Genomic DNA, 18,691 nt, shown 5'->3' with positions numbered 1-18,691 from the left:
ATGATTGGGTTTGCAGAGATAAGATTAGAGCAAATTTAGATCTAAATGAAGTTTTAAATTAAATCTGGTCAGAGATTAAAGGCTGCTTTACTCAAGGCTCACTATCACAATAGAATAAAACAGATTATCGTGACTACTTCAATGATGACCAGAGACCAACTCCAGGACCAAGAAGGTTGCTTTCAGACAGGAGTAGCCAACTGAATGATTTTTATTTTCTGTATGTTGAAATAAAATACAACAGAAATAATTGGTTTTCTTCAGCCAAAGCTTTCAGGTGACGTAGTAAGGGGTACCCCATTTCCTCCTTCCTTACAAGCATTAATTATCTTGAGGTTTTTGGCTTGTGGAACCTTCCGTTGTGAAACAGGAGATTTGTGTGGACAACAGTGTGCAAAATAGTACACAAAGTCCGCAACGATATATGAGAACTGAAAGAAGATTTAATCAAGTTCCCCAGTTCCACATATAAAAGATAGATTCCTATGAATATGGGAGCTTCCCTGGGGTAACTGGCTGTACTGATGGATGACGTGTCCCTCTACAGCAGATACTGAGGACAAGGAGTGTGCACGCCCACTACGCAGATGGCCAACATTGTTGCACGGTGGAAAGATTCAACTCATGACTTGTGACAACACACTGGAATCCTACTTGTTGACAGTGGGTATGCACAGACAAATATCTTGTTCACTCCCTATGTCCATCCAGTCAGACCAGAGCAACAGTGTTAGATGGACGTTTTGCTTCCAGTGCCTCCGAAACACATTGCAGTTTGAACCCAGGAGATGCTGCATTGTTATTATTGCAACTGCAGTACTTCATAATTTTCTCCAACAGTGTGGCCGGCCAGACCCTGATACTGAAGATGATAATGAGCCACACATTCCCATGGCAGAGCTAACCAATGACAGAAATGGACTTGCTTATAGAGATGCTTTTGCTTTGCAGCACTTCTCCCAACAAGTGTCTCTTGAGTGATACATAAATGATTGGCATGGTTTGGTAAGAAAACGTCATAATTTTTGGTTCCAAAGAAAATGGCAGTACTGTCCCTTCATGTCTTATACCATCTCTTTCATGGTAACAACATAAGATAAATGATTTGCATTATATGTTCTTTTTAAATATTGTAATTTATGCTCATGGAATTCTATGGCATGTTTCTCATGGTCGGTCAGCCTTTTTCCTCGTGGCCTGCTGCCTGGATAAGGGACTGCTGGCTACTGTTGATGCTGGATACCGCTGGCTGACGCATGCAGGTGCTGTTGGATTTGTTGTTGTTGACTGAACTTCCTGACTGTGCCCTGCCCCCCCACACACTATCTGGGTGAAGATCAGGTCATTGTTGTATAGAAAAACATCTTGGATTACATTTGAGTTCAAGAGCTGAGGTCATTACACCAGGTTTATTACGAGACCAAGACGTGACTTACGTTAAAGTATATTGGGTGGGGTAGCACATGGTGAATGAGATGATGCTACTATAGAGTCTTGGAATGTTCCCTCACCTGAACTTATCCAAATGCTCATCTGGAATACCTTCCAAAGGTTGCTGGCTTTCAATAATCCCAGTCAACAAGTCCCCCAACTTCTCTGTCTTTGGTGTAACTGGGGGTCCCCCACCTGTCTTGAAACGCTCTACAAAGAACAGCAGCCCCCCCCCCAAGTATATTTTAATGTTTTTCCACGGCACCATTGAAAGAAAATATAGACATTGAATTAGCAGTTGTATGTAATATCGTTTATGTTAAATTTCGGTGCACATTTTTGTTGGCCCCGCCTTCTTATGTTACGTAAAACATTTACAACTGACTGATTTGTGAGATTGGGGCAACAATAAATAATCTTACCATAAGAGGTTGGAGTGTCTGTTTTGTTACTTTTTACATTTGAGTTGAATTCTTTCAGAATGCAGTCCATGCCTTCTGCTCCTGAATCGTGCTGAATCACTGAAGTTCGTTGAATGTTTTCTTCTGACTTTGCTCATGTTTGGTTGGGTTTTCTTATCTAAATCCTGTTACACACACTACATCATGCTTATACAGACGCTCCTCTACTTGCAAACGAGATACATTCCGAGCGGCCGTTCGTAACTTGACATGTTCATAAGTCATCGTTCAACGTCATTTTAAGGGTATACGCAAGTTCAAAGAAGTAGGATGCTGGGAGTATGCACGCTACCGCGTACTACCGCGCGGTGGGAACAGTGGCCAGAAGTCGTACTACCCGGAATCGCCACACAGGAAAATAAATTCATGTTGTGGACAGGGAACAGGAGCCCAATGAACACAATTTGGACTTACAGTCCACTTCATTCGTATCTGAAAGTTGGTAAGTTGAAAGTTTGTAAGTAGTTCGTCTGTATATTGCAAATACTCCACAACAGGTTTTTGCGTCAACCTCACCCTTGCACCATGTACACGCCTTTAGTCCTTGATTACCTTAGTCTGCAGTCTAGAACTAATTAATCTGGAGTTAAGCAACATGAATTTGAATAGAATTTAAGTATAACTAGCCTAGTCTTGATTTAATTTAAGCCCTGAACCAGAAACTGGGCTGAAGTGATTTAACTAAAATTTTGTAGCACTTACAGAATAAACTTTATTAAGCTGGCTGTAATTAATCACTTCCAGCCGCCTCTTGTTTGTTCCCTCATTAGTCATATATTTAAATGCTTCCCAGTCTTGTATATCCCAGTTCTGTCATTGAAATCATAACCTTGTGTAGGCTGTGCTTAGCCTTCCTGATCCACCCATTTAAATCTCCCGAGATTCTGTTTGTTTTTCTTTCTGTCCTTTTGAGTTTAATAAAACCCCCTTTAGTTATTTACCAAGCTTGCTCCCGCGTCCTTCATCCCTCTGGACATGACAACAATATTTAAATTGTCAGTATAATATTATTGAATTATATTTACAGTAGGTAGTATTACTAGCTTTAAAATAAAATATTTGTAATATTCTCCAATATCCCTGGATAAAGTTAAAGTTTGTCTCAGCCTGACCATAAAGGTGTTTTTTGTCCAATATCAACAACCACGGTGACAGTTTGATCTGTGCCATCCATCTGCTTTGACCTTTCCTAAGTGGGTATGCTTAACATCAGCGTTTTGATCTTCATCTTCCCTATCATTTCCTTTCTCAGCTGGTTCTCATATGGGTCCAGACATGGACGTTGCACCTGCAGCTGTATTCCAGTACACAATAGGCTAATGTTACATGTCTTTTTTTTGCCTTGTTATGTCTGCAACAGAAACGAAAAAGAGCATCACAGCTGCAGGATTCTGGGTAAAATAATTCATTCAATAGTTCATCCCCTCAGATATGAGATCACGATTTTCTCGTATGATTCTTGAGCAATATTTCTCATTCATTTTGCATTACATCTTGTCTTGATGAAGATGGGACAAACAATATATAGCAGATAATTTACACCTGGAGGCGAGTGGGGCAAGGCCAAGACATCAGGACGCCAGGTAAAGCCAAACATGCTGAGCAACCCAGCACAGTGTTCTGACCGGATGTGCAATCTTATCTAAAACGGGGTCAGATGACATGGCTGCTCTGGGGCAGGTTTGAGCGGAGTGAGCTTCTGGGGTCCAGGAACTTGAAGCGTGTGGAGCGGCCCCTCCTTGCCTAGGCTATGAAGGCTTCCTCATTCTCCTTCACCTGCGACTGCCTATGGTAGGAGGAGCTGCGGGTTCAGCAAGTTCACCTGCATCAAGCTGTGGGAAGCCTGCGGGATCATCCGCACTGGGCTGCGGGAGGCCAGCGGGCAAATCTGTGGTGAGCTGTGCTGCTACCTCCTGAGGACCCGTGTTAAGAGTGAGCCTTGCCAAAATCTTTCCTACCCGCAAGAAGGGTGCGGAAGCTTCTGGCACTTTCCACAGTGTGAGGTTGTACCTCCATTTGGTCCAGAAGGGTGAAGATATCCTCTGCTTGCAGGCCAGGCAGGTGTGGTGGATGCTACAGATCGGGAGACCTTGCCAGTCTTCAGAACCAGAGAACATGTGGGATCCAGTCTACGAGATGGAGCGAAACCCGAAAGCCCAGTCTGATAGTAATGCGGTTTGGTTTCCTTGCGAGTTCCATCATAATGACTCTATTGAAATATTACTGTGGTGTCTGGAGGAATGAAGGCTGCGGGAGAAAGCTTGGTAAATAACCAAAAGTGATATTATTAAACTCCAAAGGACACAAACAAAAACAAACTGGATCTCATGAGATTTAATTGGGTGCAAAGGAGAAAGGCACCGCAAAGGCTACACAAGGTTATAGCTTCAATGACGGAATGGAGAAAGACAAGACTTAATACATGACTAATGAGGGAGCAAACAAGAGGCAGCTGGGAGTGATTAACAGGAGGGACGTGACTGAGAGGTAAGACAAAGGAGCACCAGGCGTGGCTTATTAGGGCCACTCCAGGGAGGAGACAGGAGGGTCAGGCAGACGTGGCGGGCAGGATGTGACAGTTACACTGTAAGAAATGAATATGTATAAAGAATGCTGAAATAGCATAATTTATCTTATATATTTACAAAATGTACTTATTCTATTTTAAGACATATTACATCATCTACGCAAAACACTGATCTGCAGTGCACAAAATTATGTCTTTTTTTAAGCTGTTCTTACAAAAATGTGGTGAAATTTGCGCAGCTTTATTTAAGTTCTAGCTGCCATGACCTGCTCGTACGATCCTTCCGAGTGCCACGCCCCCTCATTACCTCATGTGGGTTCCTGATTGGATACAGCTGTCCCATGATATTTCTGAGTGATCCTGTGCATAAGTCCACATCCCCAGGTCTGTCATTGATGTTGTAATGTTCCCTGTTTAGAGTCTGTTTTCCGTCAATAAACCCTGCTTGCGCGCATTTACAGTACGGCTCCCATTGCCTGCTTGCCTGTCCCGACGTAACACTAGCATCCTTCTAAAGCTATATAGTCTGCTATACACAACTGCAGAAACCACTTAATCACTGTAGATGGCAGTGTGTCTCAGTATATCTGGGCCATCCACCTCCCAGTGAAACGTACTGTAAACTACCACAGCAGTATTATTTCAGATACATATCCATAATTGTGTAATGCCTTAATGTAATTTTAATTATTTAAAAAATAATTTTAAATGAATTATTTCTAAACAAGGGTTGCCTGAAAAACAACCTTAGTGAAAATTGGTGAGATGCATCTTGATAATTTGATGAGCATTAGTTACAAGAAACTTTATTTATGTGTTAATAAAACTCAAGAATCAAAGTAAAAAATCTTAAAATTGTAACAAAATTTTATTGAATAAGGTTACATGATTCAGTTGCATCATATAGTTATAATAAAAATTTTACAATGATTTATACTTTGAATGTAATTTATACTTTCAATAAATCCAAAACATACAATGAGCTGAAAATTAGATTTCTGTATGTTAAACCTGAACATGTGATACATGAAGCTGCCACCATTATGAATGCATTTATCAGAGTTTGTTATAATTATTTGAACAAATGGGTTACAGTTGAGGCTATGCCTGAAATAGCCTCATAATTGAACATCATCTACTATCTTTAAGAAAAAAGATAACTTAATAAAAAGCTTCACAAATAGCCAGATTATGTAGCCTTACTTCCAGAATCTCTTCCAACGCAGGAAATATGATCCCAAATAAAATACACAGTTGGATATAAATCCACACACAGACACCCCCCCCCCACAAGCATAGGTTTGTATTGTAGTTATATCTTTGTAGCGAAAACTCTAATCACAATATGATGACCCTAACCCCTACCCAACCCTAACCTTAACCATAAATAACCAAACAAAATTTGTACTTTTTTCATTACATTCACAGATCATTCTCGGGACCTGAAAAATGGTCCCCACAACATCAAAAAACATGTTGTTATTACATTGTGGGGGACATTTGGTTCCCACAATGTTATATGAACCTAATCCACACACACACCTCTGGAGAAAATTAAGAGATCACAGCTAAATTTCCAGTTTCACTTGGGCCTAGAAGCAGCCTGCTGCTCAGCGCTCCCTTCTGCCAGCACAAGCGGAATTAAACCAGGATTTCAAATTTCAGATTTTTTATAAAATATGATGTGGTCTCTTAATTTTTTCCCTGAGCTGTGTATTTCAGCGGAAGTGTTGTGTATATTTTGTCTGTATTTAGCTGTATTTTAAAAACAAAATAGAATTAGAATGTGATGCTGTGTGACATGCTCAAATACATATTGAAGATGGATGGATGGTTGGATGGATGGATGGTGAAATTCCCTAAGCAATTCTCTCACACATAACCAGTCCTTCTGTTGGGTAGTACCAAAAAAAAGTATTACTTCTCTTTTCCCTTTATTCATAGATGTAATCCTTGTTTCTGGAGATTTCATGACAGACCAATTCCACACAGAAGGGCAATCAAAAATATTATGTTTCCGAAGAAGAAAACAATCAGAAATATCACTTCTAAAGGTACCTGTGTGAAAGAAATTACAAAGGAAAAATGTTAGACTTCTCTGGCCTGGTGGTTTATTGCAGGCGCATTTATGTAAAAAGAAAAGCAGGTTTAGTAGCACGTAAAATGAAGAATGTCCAGGCGCTTGTGCAAAATGAAAAGATGGATAAATGGATAGATGTCAGCTTACCAAACTTGAAATGTCTTCAAATACTGTGAGACGAGAAAATCACCGAAACACAATGTTACAGAATGTACATCACCTCAAAATGTCATTGTTATCTTACATTAAACTTTTGTGCTTTTGATTTTTCATGTTACCTTCTGGCCCAATGTTCTTGCTCCACTGAGCATGCAAGTCAAAGAGCAGGAAGAACAGAGCCTCCCAGCCAACAAACCCTCCCATCACTTTGGGGAGCCAATGGTTTGCCGATGTGTCCACCAGTTTTAGGCCAGTAAATATGGCAGCCACTGAAAACAAGAGACCATGATTCAGCACTAGACCTATTTTTCTCATCACAATTCAGTCCAATTCAATTTTATTTGTATAGCGCATTTTCACAACATTACATTGTCTGAAAGCGCTTTACAAGGGCCCCAGTGAGAAAAATTCCCTACAAGGAAGAAATCTTGGGAGGAACCAGACTCAAAGGGGGAGCCAATCCTTCAAGAGCCGGCATAGGAAGTCAGATGAGCAAAAAAAAAAAAAAAACGTAATTTACACAGTGCAAATGTTAAGATTTGAGTCTCAAAGGGGGAGTGATTGCAGGTGATGGCACACAGGTGCTGGTGCTGCTTCTAATGGCAGGATGAACAGTGAGGTTCAGCAGCAGGGCGGGCAGGAGTGACGTCACAGGGCCAAGGGCAGGGCAGGAGTGACGTCACAGGGCCAAGGGCGGGGCAGGAGTGATGTCACAGGGCCAAGGGCAGGGCAGGAGTGACGTCACAGGGCCAAGGGTGGGGCATGAATGTCACAGGGTCAAGGGCGGGGCAGGAGTGATGTCACAGGGCCAAGGGCGGGGCAGGAGTGATGTCACAAGGCCAAGGGCGGGACAGGAGTGATGTCACAGGGCCAAGGGTGGGGCATGAATGTCACAGGGTCAAGGGCGGGGCAGGAGTGATGTCACAGGGCCAAGGGCGGGGCAGGAGTGATGTCACAAGGCCAAGGGCGGGACAGGGCCAGTTTACCAGTAGCATTTCAGATGTTAGGAAAATCACATTTCAAAATCACAAACTTTAACCCATATGTTGGTCCATTGTGAAATGTTCATGAACCCATCCCTGTACCAGCCTTTCCAAAAGCTTTTTGTAATGGACCTTCAACGGCAGCAGTAATATTGTGCAATCATTGTAATGTTGCAGTGAAACGTTTTACCTACGTCATGCTTATCGTCTGTTGAATAGCTGACATGCATTAAATAGTCAGGAGCATTATTTTATTTTTCTTTACCTGCCAAGCATTTAATCGTCAGACCGTTCAAAGCATGTATCCAGTTGAAAAGGTACCTCCTGCAATAAAGATCAAAGGGACGACGTTGGGAAATAACAGGCTGGAATTTGGTAACACTTTACTTAAGGCCATATTTTTGTAACTTATAAGTACATTCATAACAAATAATACTGCCTTCATAAACCATTATAAACATGGTTATAAACATTTATCATGTTGGTGCAAAACTATGATATTATGTCTGTCAAAGTGTGTTGGCTTCGCCATTTCAAAGCCTCTCCTGACGTCACCCCAGTATTTGCCACAATCTTCCAATACCTCCCAATACACCCCATGTTGTTTTCGACTCGATGACTAACCCTAACCCTAACCCCACCTCGTATGGCTAATCAGTACCTCACTGACTTTTTAAAGATAATTAAATTAAGTAAGTAAGTAAGCCGGTCTTGAAATTCAATACAAATACATAGAATGGTTCATCTAGCCATCCAACAAGATGTCAGTCCATTTTTGAAGAACGGGGGAAATTCTTGTTAGTTTTTGTTATGTTACTATGTTACATAATTTTCATAGGTTCTAATGTTAAATTGTGTATTTTGTTCTTAGCAGATTTACCCTTACTACTCAGATAAATAGCTTTAAACGTTGCCTTTGGCTGCCTTAAACACAGTGCTGTACTTGAAAAGTACTGTGTAATAATATATAACAATTATATAAAAATTTAAATTAATATTAACACCCACTCACCACTTGTGACTGGGCTGGCATCGGAAAATTGCCACAATTGGTTGGAAGAAGGTCAGGATCATAACTAAACAGCCCAGAACTGAGTGTGGGTTCTGGAAATAGAAAACACAAAGAACACAAGACAATGATCAGTAGGTAATGTGTTCCCTACTATGCACAGTAGTAATAATTTCTATTATTACAATATAGCAATGAAAGAGTATAAAAACAATACATACATTTTATTTTTAATATTAACAAGATTTATTATCACATGTGGTGGCCTCATTGGTAAATTGTCTCCAAATAAAAAAAAAACAAACATCTATCTTATCTTATCTTATCTACTGTACACACAATGCACAATTGCCAACTCAAAGAAAATAAAGGCTTTTCTCAGCATACGTGGCTAGCAAAAGTGACAAGTCATACTCACGTCAAACCAGTCCCCTGCGTTTGCAAAGATCAAGATAAAGGCAATGATGGTAAGAGTGTAAGACAAGGACAAAAGGCCCACATGTGCCTGGGGAGGGTGAAAGACAGAGCAGTGTCACATGCTGTTTGACGTTGACACTAAATGGACCGCGACTTGAATGAGAGTAAAGAAGACTTCTCTGAGGTGTGAATATATACATGTCAAAGACACTGGTTTTCATTGTCACTTACTGCCCTACACACGTGGACAAAATTGTTGGTACCCTTCAGTCAATGAAAGAAAAACTCACAATGGTCACAGAAATAACTTTAATCTGACAAAAGTAATAATAAATAAAAATTCTATGAAATTTAACTAATAAAAGTCAGACATTGATTTTCAACCATGCTTCAACAGAATTAATAAAAAAAAAAAAACTCATGAAACAGGCCTGGACAAAAATGATGGTACCCCTAACTTAATATTTTGTTGCACAACCTTTTGAGGCAATCACTGCAATTTTGTCCACGTGTGTATAAGTGAAGTTTGTAATCCAGTGTGCAAAAAGTTCAAAAGACTGGAGGGGAAGTGTCTTTGCACGCTGGATATCCACAGCTATATTTCTATGTTAAAAATCCAGCTTTTGTGGTTTGTTACCACCATAACCCTATCCAGAGCGTGTTACACAAACAAACACATGAGTGAATGGATGGATGAATAGATGGATGAATATATTATATTATCACAGAGGTGGAAAGTTCAGGTCCAGAAAGTACAAATCCAAACCAAGGTTTTGTTCAAACCAACTAGTTTAGCATAAAGAGTCACACTCACCCTGTACTCAACTGGTTGGTCTGGATTTCTACTTTCTGGACCTGAACTTTCCACCTCTGCATAATCAAATCCACCCATCTCCCTTATCCAGTTCAAGGCCAATGTGAGCTTGATGGTCCATCCTGTGGGCCTCCCTGGAGGAGATGTACATTGACCAGGGCACACAGACATGTCCACACACAATATGGGTTAAAGACACCAATTTTCCTAAACTGTACAGTATGTCACTGGATTGTGGCGCGACCCTGAAGAAACCCTTGTAATACACAGGTGCGTTGCTAAGATCTTAAGACATCCCACAAACTGAGAGCATGCTTGTTATATCGCGTGAGCTGAACAATTCATTTGGGGTTCAGCCACTTATGCCCCAGCTTAGTAACGCCTCTGGCCCTGTGTAAGCTGTACACCCAGAGAGCTGGAGGCAGGGTCTGAATCCCCAACCCTGGAGGTGTTAAAGCACAGAAAGTAACTTACCAAAAACCAAAAGTCTCTGTTCCAGTAGCTTCTCCCTTCCGTAGCTGTTTTAAGGTATCTTGCAATGATCATGCCCAGACTCCCAGTGGTCATCCAAGCTATTAGCATTAATGAACCTATAAGGGAAAAATTCAGATCATTATTGAATATTTACAGGGGCGTTGGAGGGACGTGGATACCTTGGGAGACTCGCGGAGGGGGGGGGGGGGGGGGGGGAATTTAATTACCGTGTGCTTTGGCAGGACGACTATCATTCACTGCCTTCGTAACAGATGGCGTGAGCTGAACTCTGTCTTTACTCGTGAACTTATCTATATGTTGCTGGATTAAGCCTCCTGAGATCAATGGACCAAAATGAGAAATGAGAGGAAACACAAGGACACAAGAATTCACAAGTAAAACAATCACTGGAGTAAATATGCTGCTCAAGTTGATGTCTACCGCTAACGGGTCCATAGGCGTAGAAGAGATAGGAGGAGGTGGTCGGTGTGGAGCTTCTATAAAAGGAGATGAGGTCATGGGAAGTGAAGGAGCAGCTGATGACTCCATTGGCATAAGACACACTTATGCCAGAAATGTTCTGTGCAGAGATAAAACAAGCATTTCCTTTCCATTTGTACTACAAAGAAAATCTATTTTTATAGATCGTAGGTGAATGAATGAATGCAGAGCTTCATTCATGTATTTTATACATAGCAAGTGGTGCTATAAAAATAGTATTGAATAAATTTTTAAAAAGAATGAATGGTTTGATTGAAAAGGTGCACAATGCATTAATGCGTATTATTAGCCGAAGGATTATATATTTGATATTTATATTATTAGCAAACCAACACATCCAATGCAACCATTTAAGAAATCACACTGTGTTCCGATTATATAGCTGTTGTACATCAGACTCTGAAAAAGCATAATAAGTAGGAATAATATCAGTACAGTACCTGCGATATGATATCTGGGGTTGTCATTCCTGTGGAATGGGCACGTTGCACTTGAACTTGTCCTTGATTGTAAATGCAAATATAAATATCATCATTTCCCTGGAAAAAAGACAAAAAGTGATATAAAGTGAAACAATTTCTCTGAACATGTAAGTCAGGTCAACATCAAAGTATAATATGTGCATACAGTATGTCAGGTTGGCTTTATTGTCATACTATTCATATACAGGTATACAGCGGGATGAAGTCCCCTAGGTGTGAAGTACAAACAGCAAATGACAAAAGGAGGGATTCACAGTAGTTTCAGAAACAGAATAACACAGGGCTAAACCAGACAAGGGCGTTGGGATTAAGTCTTTATATACGCAAGGTCTGAGTGTGTATCAATGATAATGAATAATGTAGCAGCAGAGGACTGTAAAATAAATATTAAATGCTTATATACATATACAGTAGCATTTAAAATTTTGGGTATAACTGCTTGTATCAATTCATGCCTTACGTTTGTGCTAAGTGAGAGAGTGCAGTGGTTTGCGTTGTTGCCTCACACTTCTGGGACTTGGGTTCACGGCTCTATGTGTATGGAATTTGCAAGGTCCCCCCTGTGTCATCGTAGGGTTTCCACTGGATATATGCTGCTTTCTCTCCATAGTCCAAAATCATGTTGAGCTCAATTGGAGTTTTCTAATTACCTATAAGTTGAAATGGTGTGTGACTGTGCCCGGTTGTTCCCTGCATTGTGGGTTGTTCCCTGTCTTGTGCCCTGGGTTTACATTTACATTTACATTTACAGGATTTGGCAGACGCCCTTAGCCAGAGCGACTTACATAAGTGCTTTGAGACTCTGCAATGAATTTCCGATGCTAGCTCAATAAGGACCCAAGCTATGAATACTATCTCTGAGAACTCCGTTGAGTAGTGCAGAATTTTTTATTTTTTTTTAATACACACACCAGAAAAAGAAAAAGAGTACTGTTGTTCCCTGTCTTGTGCCCTGGGTTGTTCCCTGGCTTGTGCCCATAGGCTTTGGACCCCCCACTACACTGAATAGGACAAGCGGTTACAGAAAATGGATGGGATAGATTGTACAAAGTTTATCATATGGACTCATGAATGAATATTTGGGTCAAACTCTGTTGTGTTTGTAAGCAAAACTACAGCTATAATCTTACTGGAAACACAATTTGCACAATAAACATAAATGCAAACACAGATACCTGCATCTAGAATTGCAACTGGAAATAAATCCACCCTGTACAGATTTTATCGTAGGCAGATGAGTACTTGTGAAAAACCAGATATATTTAGCAAAATAAGATGCCACATATTTGATTTGAGAACATTACCATCAAGAGATCATAATAAAATCCAATGGCGATGTAACCGTCTGATGGGCCAGATATTTCCATATGAAGGTCTGAACTGTTGGATGACATCACTACAGACATGAAGTAGCAGCTGGAACTGTTGGCAGGGTTACAGTTACCTGGCTGACTCATGCAGACCTTGCTGATTCCACAGCCATTGCTAGATATGGTTAGCTTTAAGAAAAAGAAGCAATAATAGGCAATTAAAATATAAAATATATGCACAGGACAAGTGGTATGGAAAATGGATGAATTTATGAATGAATGAATATTTATGAATGAAGGTTCATAATATATGAAATAAAGTGCAATGAAAATGTTTTTAGCTGTTTATCAGCGTAGGAAGTGTATTTCTCACAAATAACACAGAATTTAATATTTGAATATTACAATATTCAGCACCATGAGCTTTACAAAGCTGCTATCCCTGACGCATTGCCTTTCCTTGGATAAAACTGTTCTAAAGGTCTGTAGAGGCTCTAAGGACTGCATGGGGGGCTATGGACACTCCTAGCAAATACTCCTGTTGCCACCGTACATCAAAAAAAAAAAAATCAAATATAGATCACTTTATTTTATAATCCTTGGTGTGACCACCCCCATAAATATAATTGTCCCCTGGTGACACCATCAATCTGTGGGTGTGACTGGCAAATGTATAATCAATAATGAGACAGACATCTCACTGACCAATCCCAGGCTTAATGACTAGTTAGCTAGTGCTTCATTGCACACACGAAAGACAGTTGATGCTGGTATATGGAAGTGAACGTTTAACACGACCATGATATTTAACAATAATGATGTAATTGGTTTGCTTGCTTTCTGTAAAGCTGATGCTTTACACTGTTGTTAAATATGGAAAATAACCAATGAATAACATTACTATAGTCCCCTATAGTGTTGGTTTACCTATAGAATTCTAGTGTACTTACCAGAGATGGAGTTGTTGCGTTTGTATTTTGAAGAGGTTCAGCATTATAAATAACCACAGAACTTTTCACTTGAGTCCAATAGACGTTTCCAGCTTGAACAAAGGTAGCACTGTGACAAAAGCAGAAAGTCAAGTGAATATTTCCTCAAAATTCCATGAAACATCATTAGAAATTGTTAGGTAATGTTTAAGTGTACCTTCATAATGCATTCATAATGGAATTAGGGAACATTCATAAGCAGCATGTATGTTTACCTTAACATCCTAACAGACCTTAACAGCTTTAACATGCATTAATGACAAACAATATATGATTACTTGTGTGTTATGTTGAATTACAGACATTTTCCGTATTCTACACTAAGAATCCTGCATACAGTAGCAGTTGACTTGCACATGTGCTTCTTGTCACCTAAATAAATACCTGAATGTAATGTTTCCTGGGTTTCCTGTTACTGGAGCCGTCCACAGAGCTTTCACTGATGTTTTGGGTGAGGCAGACGTATGGGAAACTGCAGAGTTCTGAGCAGAACAGACCGCAGGTGGGGAAATAATCACAACAGAGCAAAGATGACCTTAGACGCGGCTTCTCAAAAAAAATCCATGCAATTTAATATAGTTTGAACAGGCTGTGAAGCTGAAGTGTGGGGATCTAGCTTTGCAGCCCAGAATGCAATGGTGCATATTAGAGCTCTTTTTGTGAGATGCAGTTTCATTCTAGAATTTCCACCATAAAAAAGATTGGAGAAGAAATGAACTTAGATATATGTATATTACTCACAGCAAACCCTCTGCAGTTAAGAAGTTGAGCATCACTTCCTGTCACTGTGAAAGTGCCCAGAGGCTGGGTCTGGCCGACTCCACGGGCTTGTAAGAGGAAGCCCTTGAACGGATTGGGTCCTGCTTGGAGTGTCACTTTAACAAATAAAATCACCGCTATTGTTACCATTACAACTTTTTTCCTGTCCACATCAAATACACTGACTTCTTAATTTTATGTGACATAGTTATGCAATTTTTCAATTAAATCGTCATGAAATTATTCAAATACTGCTTTCAGATCCCTTTTTCATGAATGCTTGTTGGTCGGATTGGGATTCATTTGTGTCTCTGTTCCATGCAAAGTAGTTTTATGAAATAGGAAACACAAAGGTTTGTGAAGGGGACTATTCACCATACGTCTAAATTAGGCATCAGATATAAACACACTTGCGTTTACCTATTCTGTACTTGAATTAAGCACAGCAGTGGTGATTACCTGCAATGACATCACCTTTCTGGAAAGTGGTGTGATTCATGGAGATAGAGAATGGGGCTTGAGATGTCTGACTGGTGGTATGATGCTGCGGTTCCATAGTATCACAGCTTTGGTCAACTTTGCCTGAGCTGAAGCCCCCAACAGCCCGCAAGGTCCAGACAACGATGAGCGATGCGTACACATGCATCTGGAAAGAAGGTTCTCGGTGAACTAGTCTGAACTTCTGTAAATGAGACCAATTCCAAGGTGAAACAGCATATAACAGGAAAAGCCTCCCCATGTGTACAAATAAGACGTTACTCAGAAGGGGATGGTGATTGCCTGGGCACACAGGAGTGAGCTTGCTGTGTGAAGGGTGTAGATCTTATACAGTGATGTATTCAGTGAATGGTGAAATGGTGCTGAATATTAACATTACAAAGGCTGGAGTATTGGGTTTTATTGGGAACAATAAAAATGACAAAATAGCCGCAAAAAATGCTGATAACAGGCCTTCTGACTCATTATGTTAATGTCATGCGCTCGCTGACACGCACACAGACTAAACGGAAAATGTGGTATGCTCAAAACGGAGTGTGTTAAGTCAGCATTGCTAATGGATAAGAACATAAGCAATTTACCAACGAGAGGAGGCCATTCGGCCCATCAAGCTCGTTTGGGGAGAACTTAACTAATAGCTCAGAGTTGTTAAAATCTTATCTAGCTCTGATTTAAAGGAACCCAGGGCTTTAGCTTGCGCTACGCTAACAGGAACACTACTCCATTTTCATTTTTCAGGAACTATCAAACTAATATTGATGCTTGATCTTGATAAGAATGTTCGCTTAGCAGCGATCTTTAGAGTTGAGATTTCTTTTCCTTAGCTACAAAAAATTAAGTGAGTACAAAAAATGCACTTATCTTATATGCATGTGAACTTATTCAGATTTTTTATATTTTAAAGGTTAATTCTGTGAAAGTTTTGCATGATTTTTTATCTTCAAATTGTCTGTGTGAGTATGTATATATATGTGTCCTTGGATAGGCTGCAGGCCCCACTGCAACTCCGACTAGGACACGTGGTCAGGATGGATGAATGGATGGATGGATGGATGGATGGATTACTCATTTCCAGTCTGTTTTTGTGACTTTCGTTTCACTACATCGTTTAAACAGCAAGACCAGACTGCAAATAAGACATGTAAGGACCAATTATAGCTTTTATGAACAAACACTCCAAAGCCACCGGAATGAAAAATAACATTCACTCAAAAAGTGTATTTGAAGAGAATTTTGTAAATATATTAAATTACATACACAGAATGGTCTTCAAAACACATTCTAAGCATAAGGCAGTTGCATAATTTTATGCTCACGAGAAAACCTTACGCAAATGACCTTGCGTAAATGACATTTAATAAACCTGGATTTATTTTTGAAGATTTACAGAGTAATCCATTTATTCTGAAATTAAAGGTATATATCATAAAGCTATAGCAACTGACGATTAAAAATGTAATATATATTAATTTTCTTAACTTTTCTTAAATTGAATTTTCTTAAACTATTAATTTAAAATCCCAAAATAGTTAAGGAAACATACTTCTTTCCTTTGACCCCACTATCCAAAATGACATCTTTGTTTATTTCCTCCTCATAGTAAATGTAAGAGCATTAGCTTACCTCTGATTCACAAACACACAGAAGGTACGGTACTGGCACAAGGACAATCTTTGTGTGTTTGGAGTATTCTTATGTGTGGGAATCATAGGAGAAGCTGTGAGTCTCCACCCCCCACTTGATGACGGGAAGGTGGGAGGTGACACAGGAATTGTATTTCCATCAGGTGAGTCGTGGAACCCTGCCCTTAGCCACTAATCCTCTGGGACACTATATCAAGTAACAACAACAAAAATCAACAATTTCTTGTTGGTTCCTCAACAGTTTTCTGGGAAAATGATTCATGTGAGGGAAGGAAAAAATCAAAAGCCACCAGTACAAGTACGTCACGTCCTGTCTACCACATCCACCTGACCGTTCTGTCTCCCCTGACCCTCCTGAGCCATGTCTGTTATGTGTTGGTCTTACTTCTTGTTCCGGACCCGTGTTAATCACTCCCAGCTGCCTCTTGTTTGCAGTCTGATTTGTTTCTTTGCTCCAGTTTATTTTAAATGAAGCCCTTCTTGTTCTCTCAATACCTACCCTCGACTGTAGTTTAGAACTAATTAATAAGCAGCATCTTGGAAAGCTTGCTCAGCATGGATAAGTTTATGCAGAATTAGTCTAGTCCTGATTTAATTTAATCCCTGAACCAGAGACTGGGCCTGAGTGATTTAGTTGCAAATTTTGTAGCACTTACAGAATAAACTTTATTAAGCTGGCTGTAATTAATCACTTCTAGCCGCCTCTTTTTGTTCCCTCATTAGTCATATATTTAAATGCTTCCCAGTCTTGTATATCCCAGTTCTGTCATTGAAATCATAACCTTGTGTAGGCTGTGCTTAGCCTTCCTGATCCACCCATTTACCGTATTCTTCGGACCATAAGACGCATCTAGTTTTAGAGGAGGGAAATGAAGAAAAAAAAGATTCTGAACTAAATAGTATCCTAAAATATTTTATGTCAACCATGTAAAGTGAACAGTAGTCAACAGCAGCATTAAGGACCATTATCACTGTCATTAACAAATAAAGTCAATAAAAACCAATAAAAGTATAAAAGTACAACAAAAAAAAAAAACAAGGTGACACTTCAGTAACAAAATATGATAGACCTTCATGTGTATGAATGAGCCATTGACACCTGGCCACATCCCCCCCCCCCCCCACCACCTTTTATGGCGCTGATGGGGATGGATCAGGATCGCGTTTCACCGCTGCGTTGTTCAGCAAATTACAACGCGAATGCGATTTGAATACTCGCTAATGCGGCTATTTAGAATGCGAATGGCGATCTTCGGGTAACAGCGGTACTACTGCAGGTAAAACAAAGTAAGGTGACATGGTTTAATATTTTGCCGATTTAACCTAATTTAAAAAAAAATTAGGTAAATTCCGACAAATGACGTTTTGAAAAGGAGACAGATTACGGATTTAGCCAGCGTTTTTTTTATGATTATACATTAAGATTTCAGCGAGATATAAACTGAAATAGACCCGAAAAGTACCATAAGACCAGTAACCATAAGGCGCAGTGGCTTTTCTCCCCACTTTTGAGGTCCGAAAAATACGGGTAAATCCCCCGAGATCCTGTTTGTTTTTGTTTGTGTCCTTTTGAGTTTAATAAAACCCCCTTTAGTTATTTACCATGCTTGCTCCCGCGTCCTTCATCCCTCTGGACCAAAAAATAATTTAAAAATTAAGTCAGTGTAATAATATATATATAAATTAAGTCAGTGTAATAATATTGATTTATAGTTATAGCAGGCAGTATTACTAGGTTTAAAATATTTGTAATATTCTCAAATATCCCTGGATAATGTTAAAATTTGCCTCAGCCTGACCATAAAGGTGTTTTTTTTTCAGTTCAGTCTTCGTTTGTCCAATATCAACAACCACGGTGACAGTTTGCTCTGTGCCATCCATCTGCTTTGACCTTTCCTAAGTGGGTATGCTTAACATCAGCGTTTTGATCTTCATCTTCCGTGTAATTTCCTTTCTCAGCTGCTTCTCATATGGGTCCAGACATGGATGATGCACCTATAGCTGTTTATTCTCCCTCAGATTTGAGATCACGATTTTCTCGTATGCTTGTGGAGCAATATAGGCCTATTTCTCTTATCTTTGCATTACGTAATGTCTTGATGAAGATGGAACAAACACATACTGATGCGTATTATCTGATAACTTTGAATATTG

At 39.8% G+C, this 18,691-nt stretch overlaps 1 protein-coding gene across 2 annotated transcripts; it reads right to left on the bottom strand.

The window, feature by feature from the left end:
• Window positions 1-5,263: 5,263 nt before the first annotated feature.
• Window positions 5,264-16,654, bottom strand: LOC125708791 (putative ferric-chelate reductase 1). Of its 2 annotated transcripts, none has more exons than XM_048976597.1 (16): window positions 16,518-16,654; window positions 14,856-15,042; window positions 14,379-14,512; window positions 14,022-14,119; window positions 13,599-13,707; window positions 12,643-12,837; window positions 11,297-11,395; window positions 10,797-10,935; window positions 10,583-10,690; window positions 10,356-10,471; window positions 9,069-9,155; window positions 8,654-8,745; window positions 7,907-7,965; window positions 6,778-6,927; window positions 6,647-6,669; window positions 5,264-6,477 (listed from the first exon to the last, which is right to left on the bottom strand). In XM_048976597.1, exons 2-16 carry the CDS (start codon window positions 15,040-15,042, stop codon window positions 6,388-6,390), a joined length of 1,686 nt encoding a protein of 561 aa, XP_048832554.1. In that variant the 5' UTR covers window positions 16,518-16,654; the 3' UTR covers window positions 5,264-6,387. The 2 variants fall into 2 exon arrangements, with proteins under 2 accessions (XP_048832554.1, XP_048832553.1); XM_048976596.1 differs by having other exon boundaries at window positions 14,856-15,078; window positions 16,518-16,648.
• Between the last annotated feature and the right edge of the window lie 2,037 nt (window positions 16,655-18,691).

This window comes from Brienomyrus brachyistius, chromosome 15 (genome assembly GCF_023856365.1).
Source record: "Brienomyrus brachyistius isolate T26 chromosome 15, BBRACH_0.4, whole genome shotgun sequence".
Taxonomy (NCBI): Eukaryota; Metazoa; Chordata; class Actinopteri; order Osteoglossiformes; family Mormyridae; genus Brienomyrus; species Brienomyrus brachyistius.
Note: the sequence above shows the minus strand (reverse complement) of the source record. Positions and strands in the feature narration are given on the sequence as shown.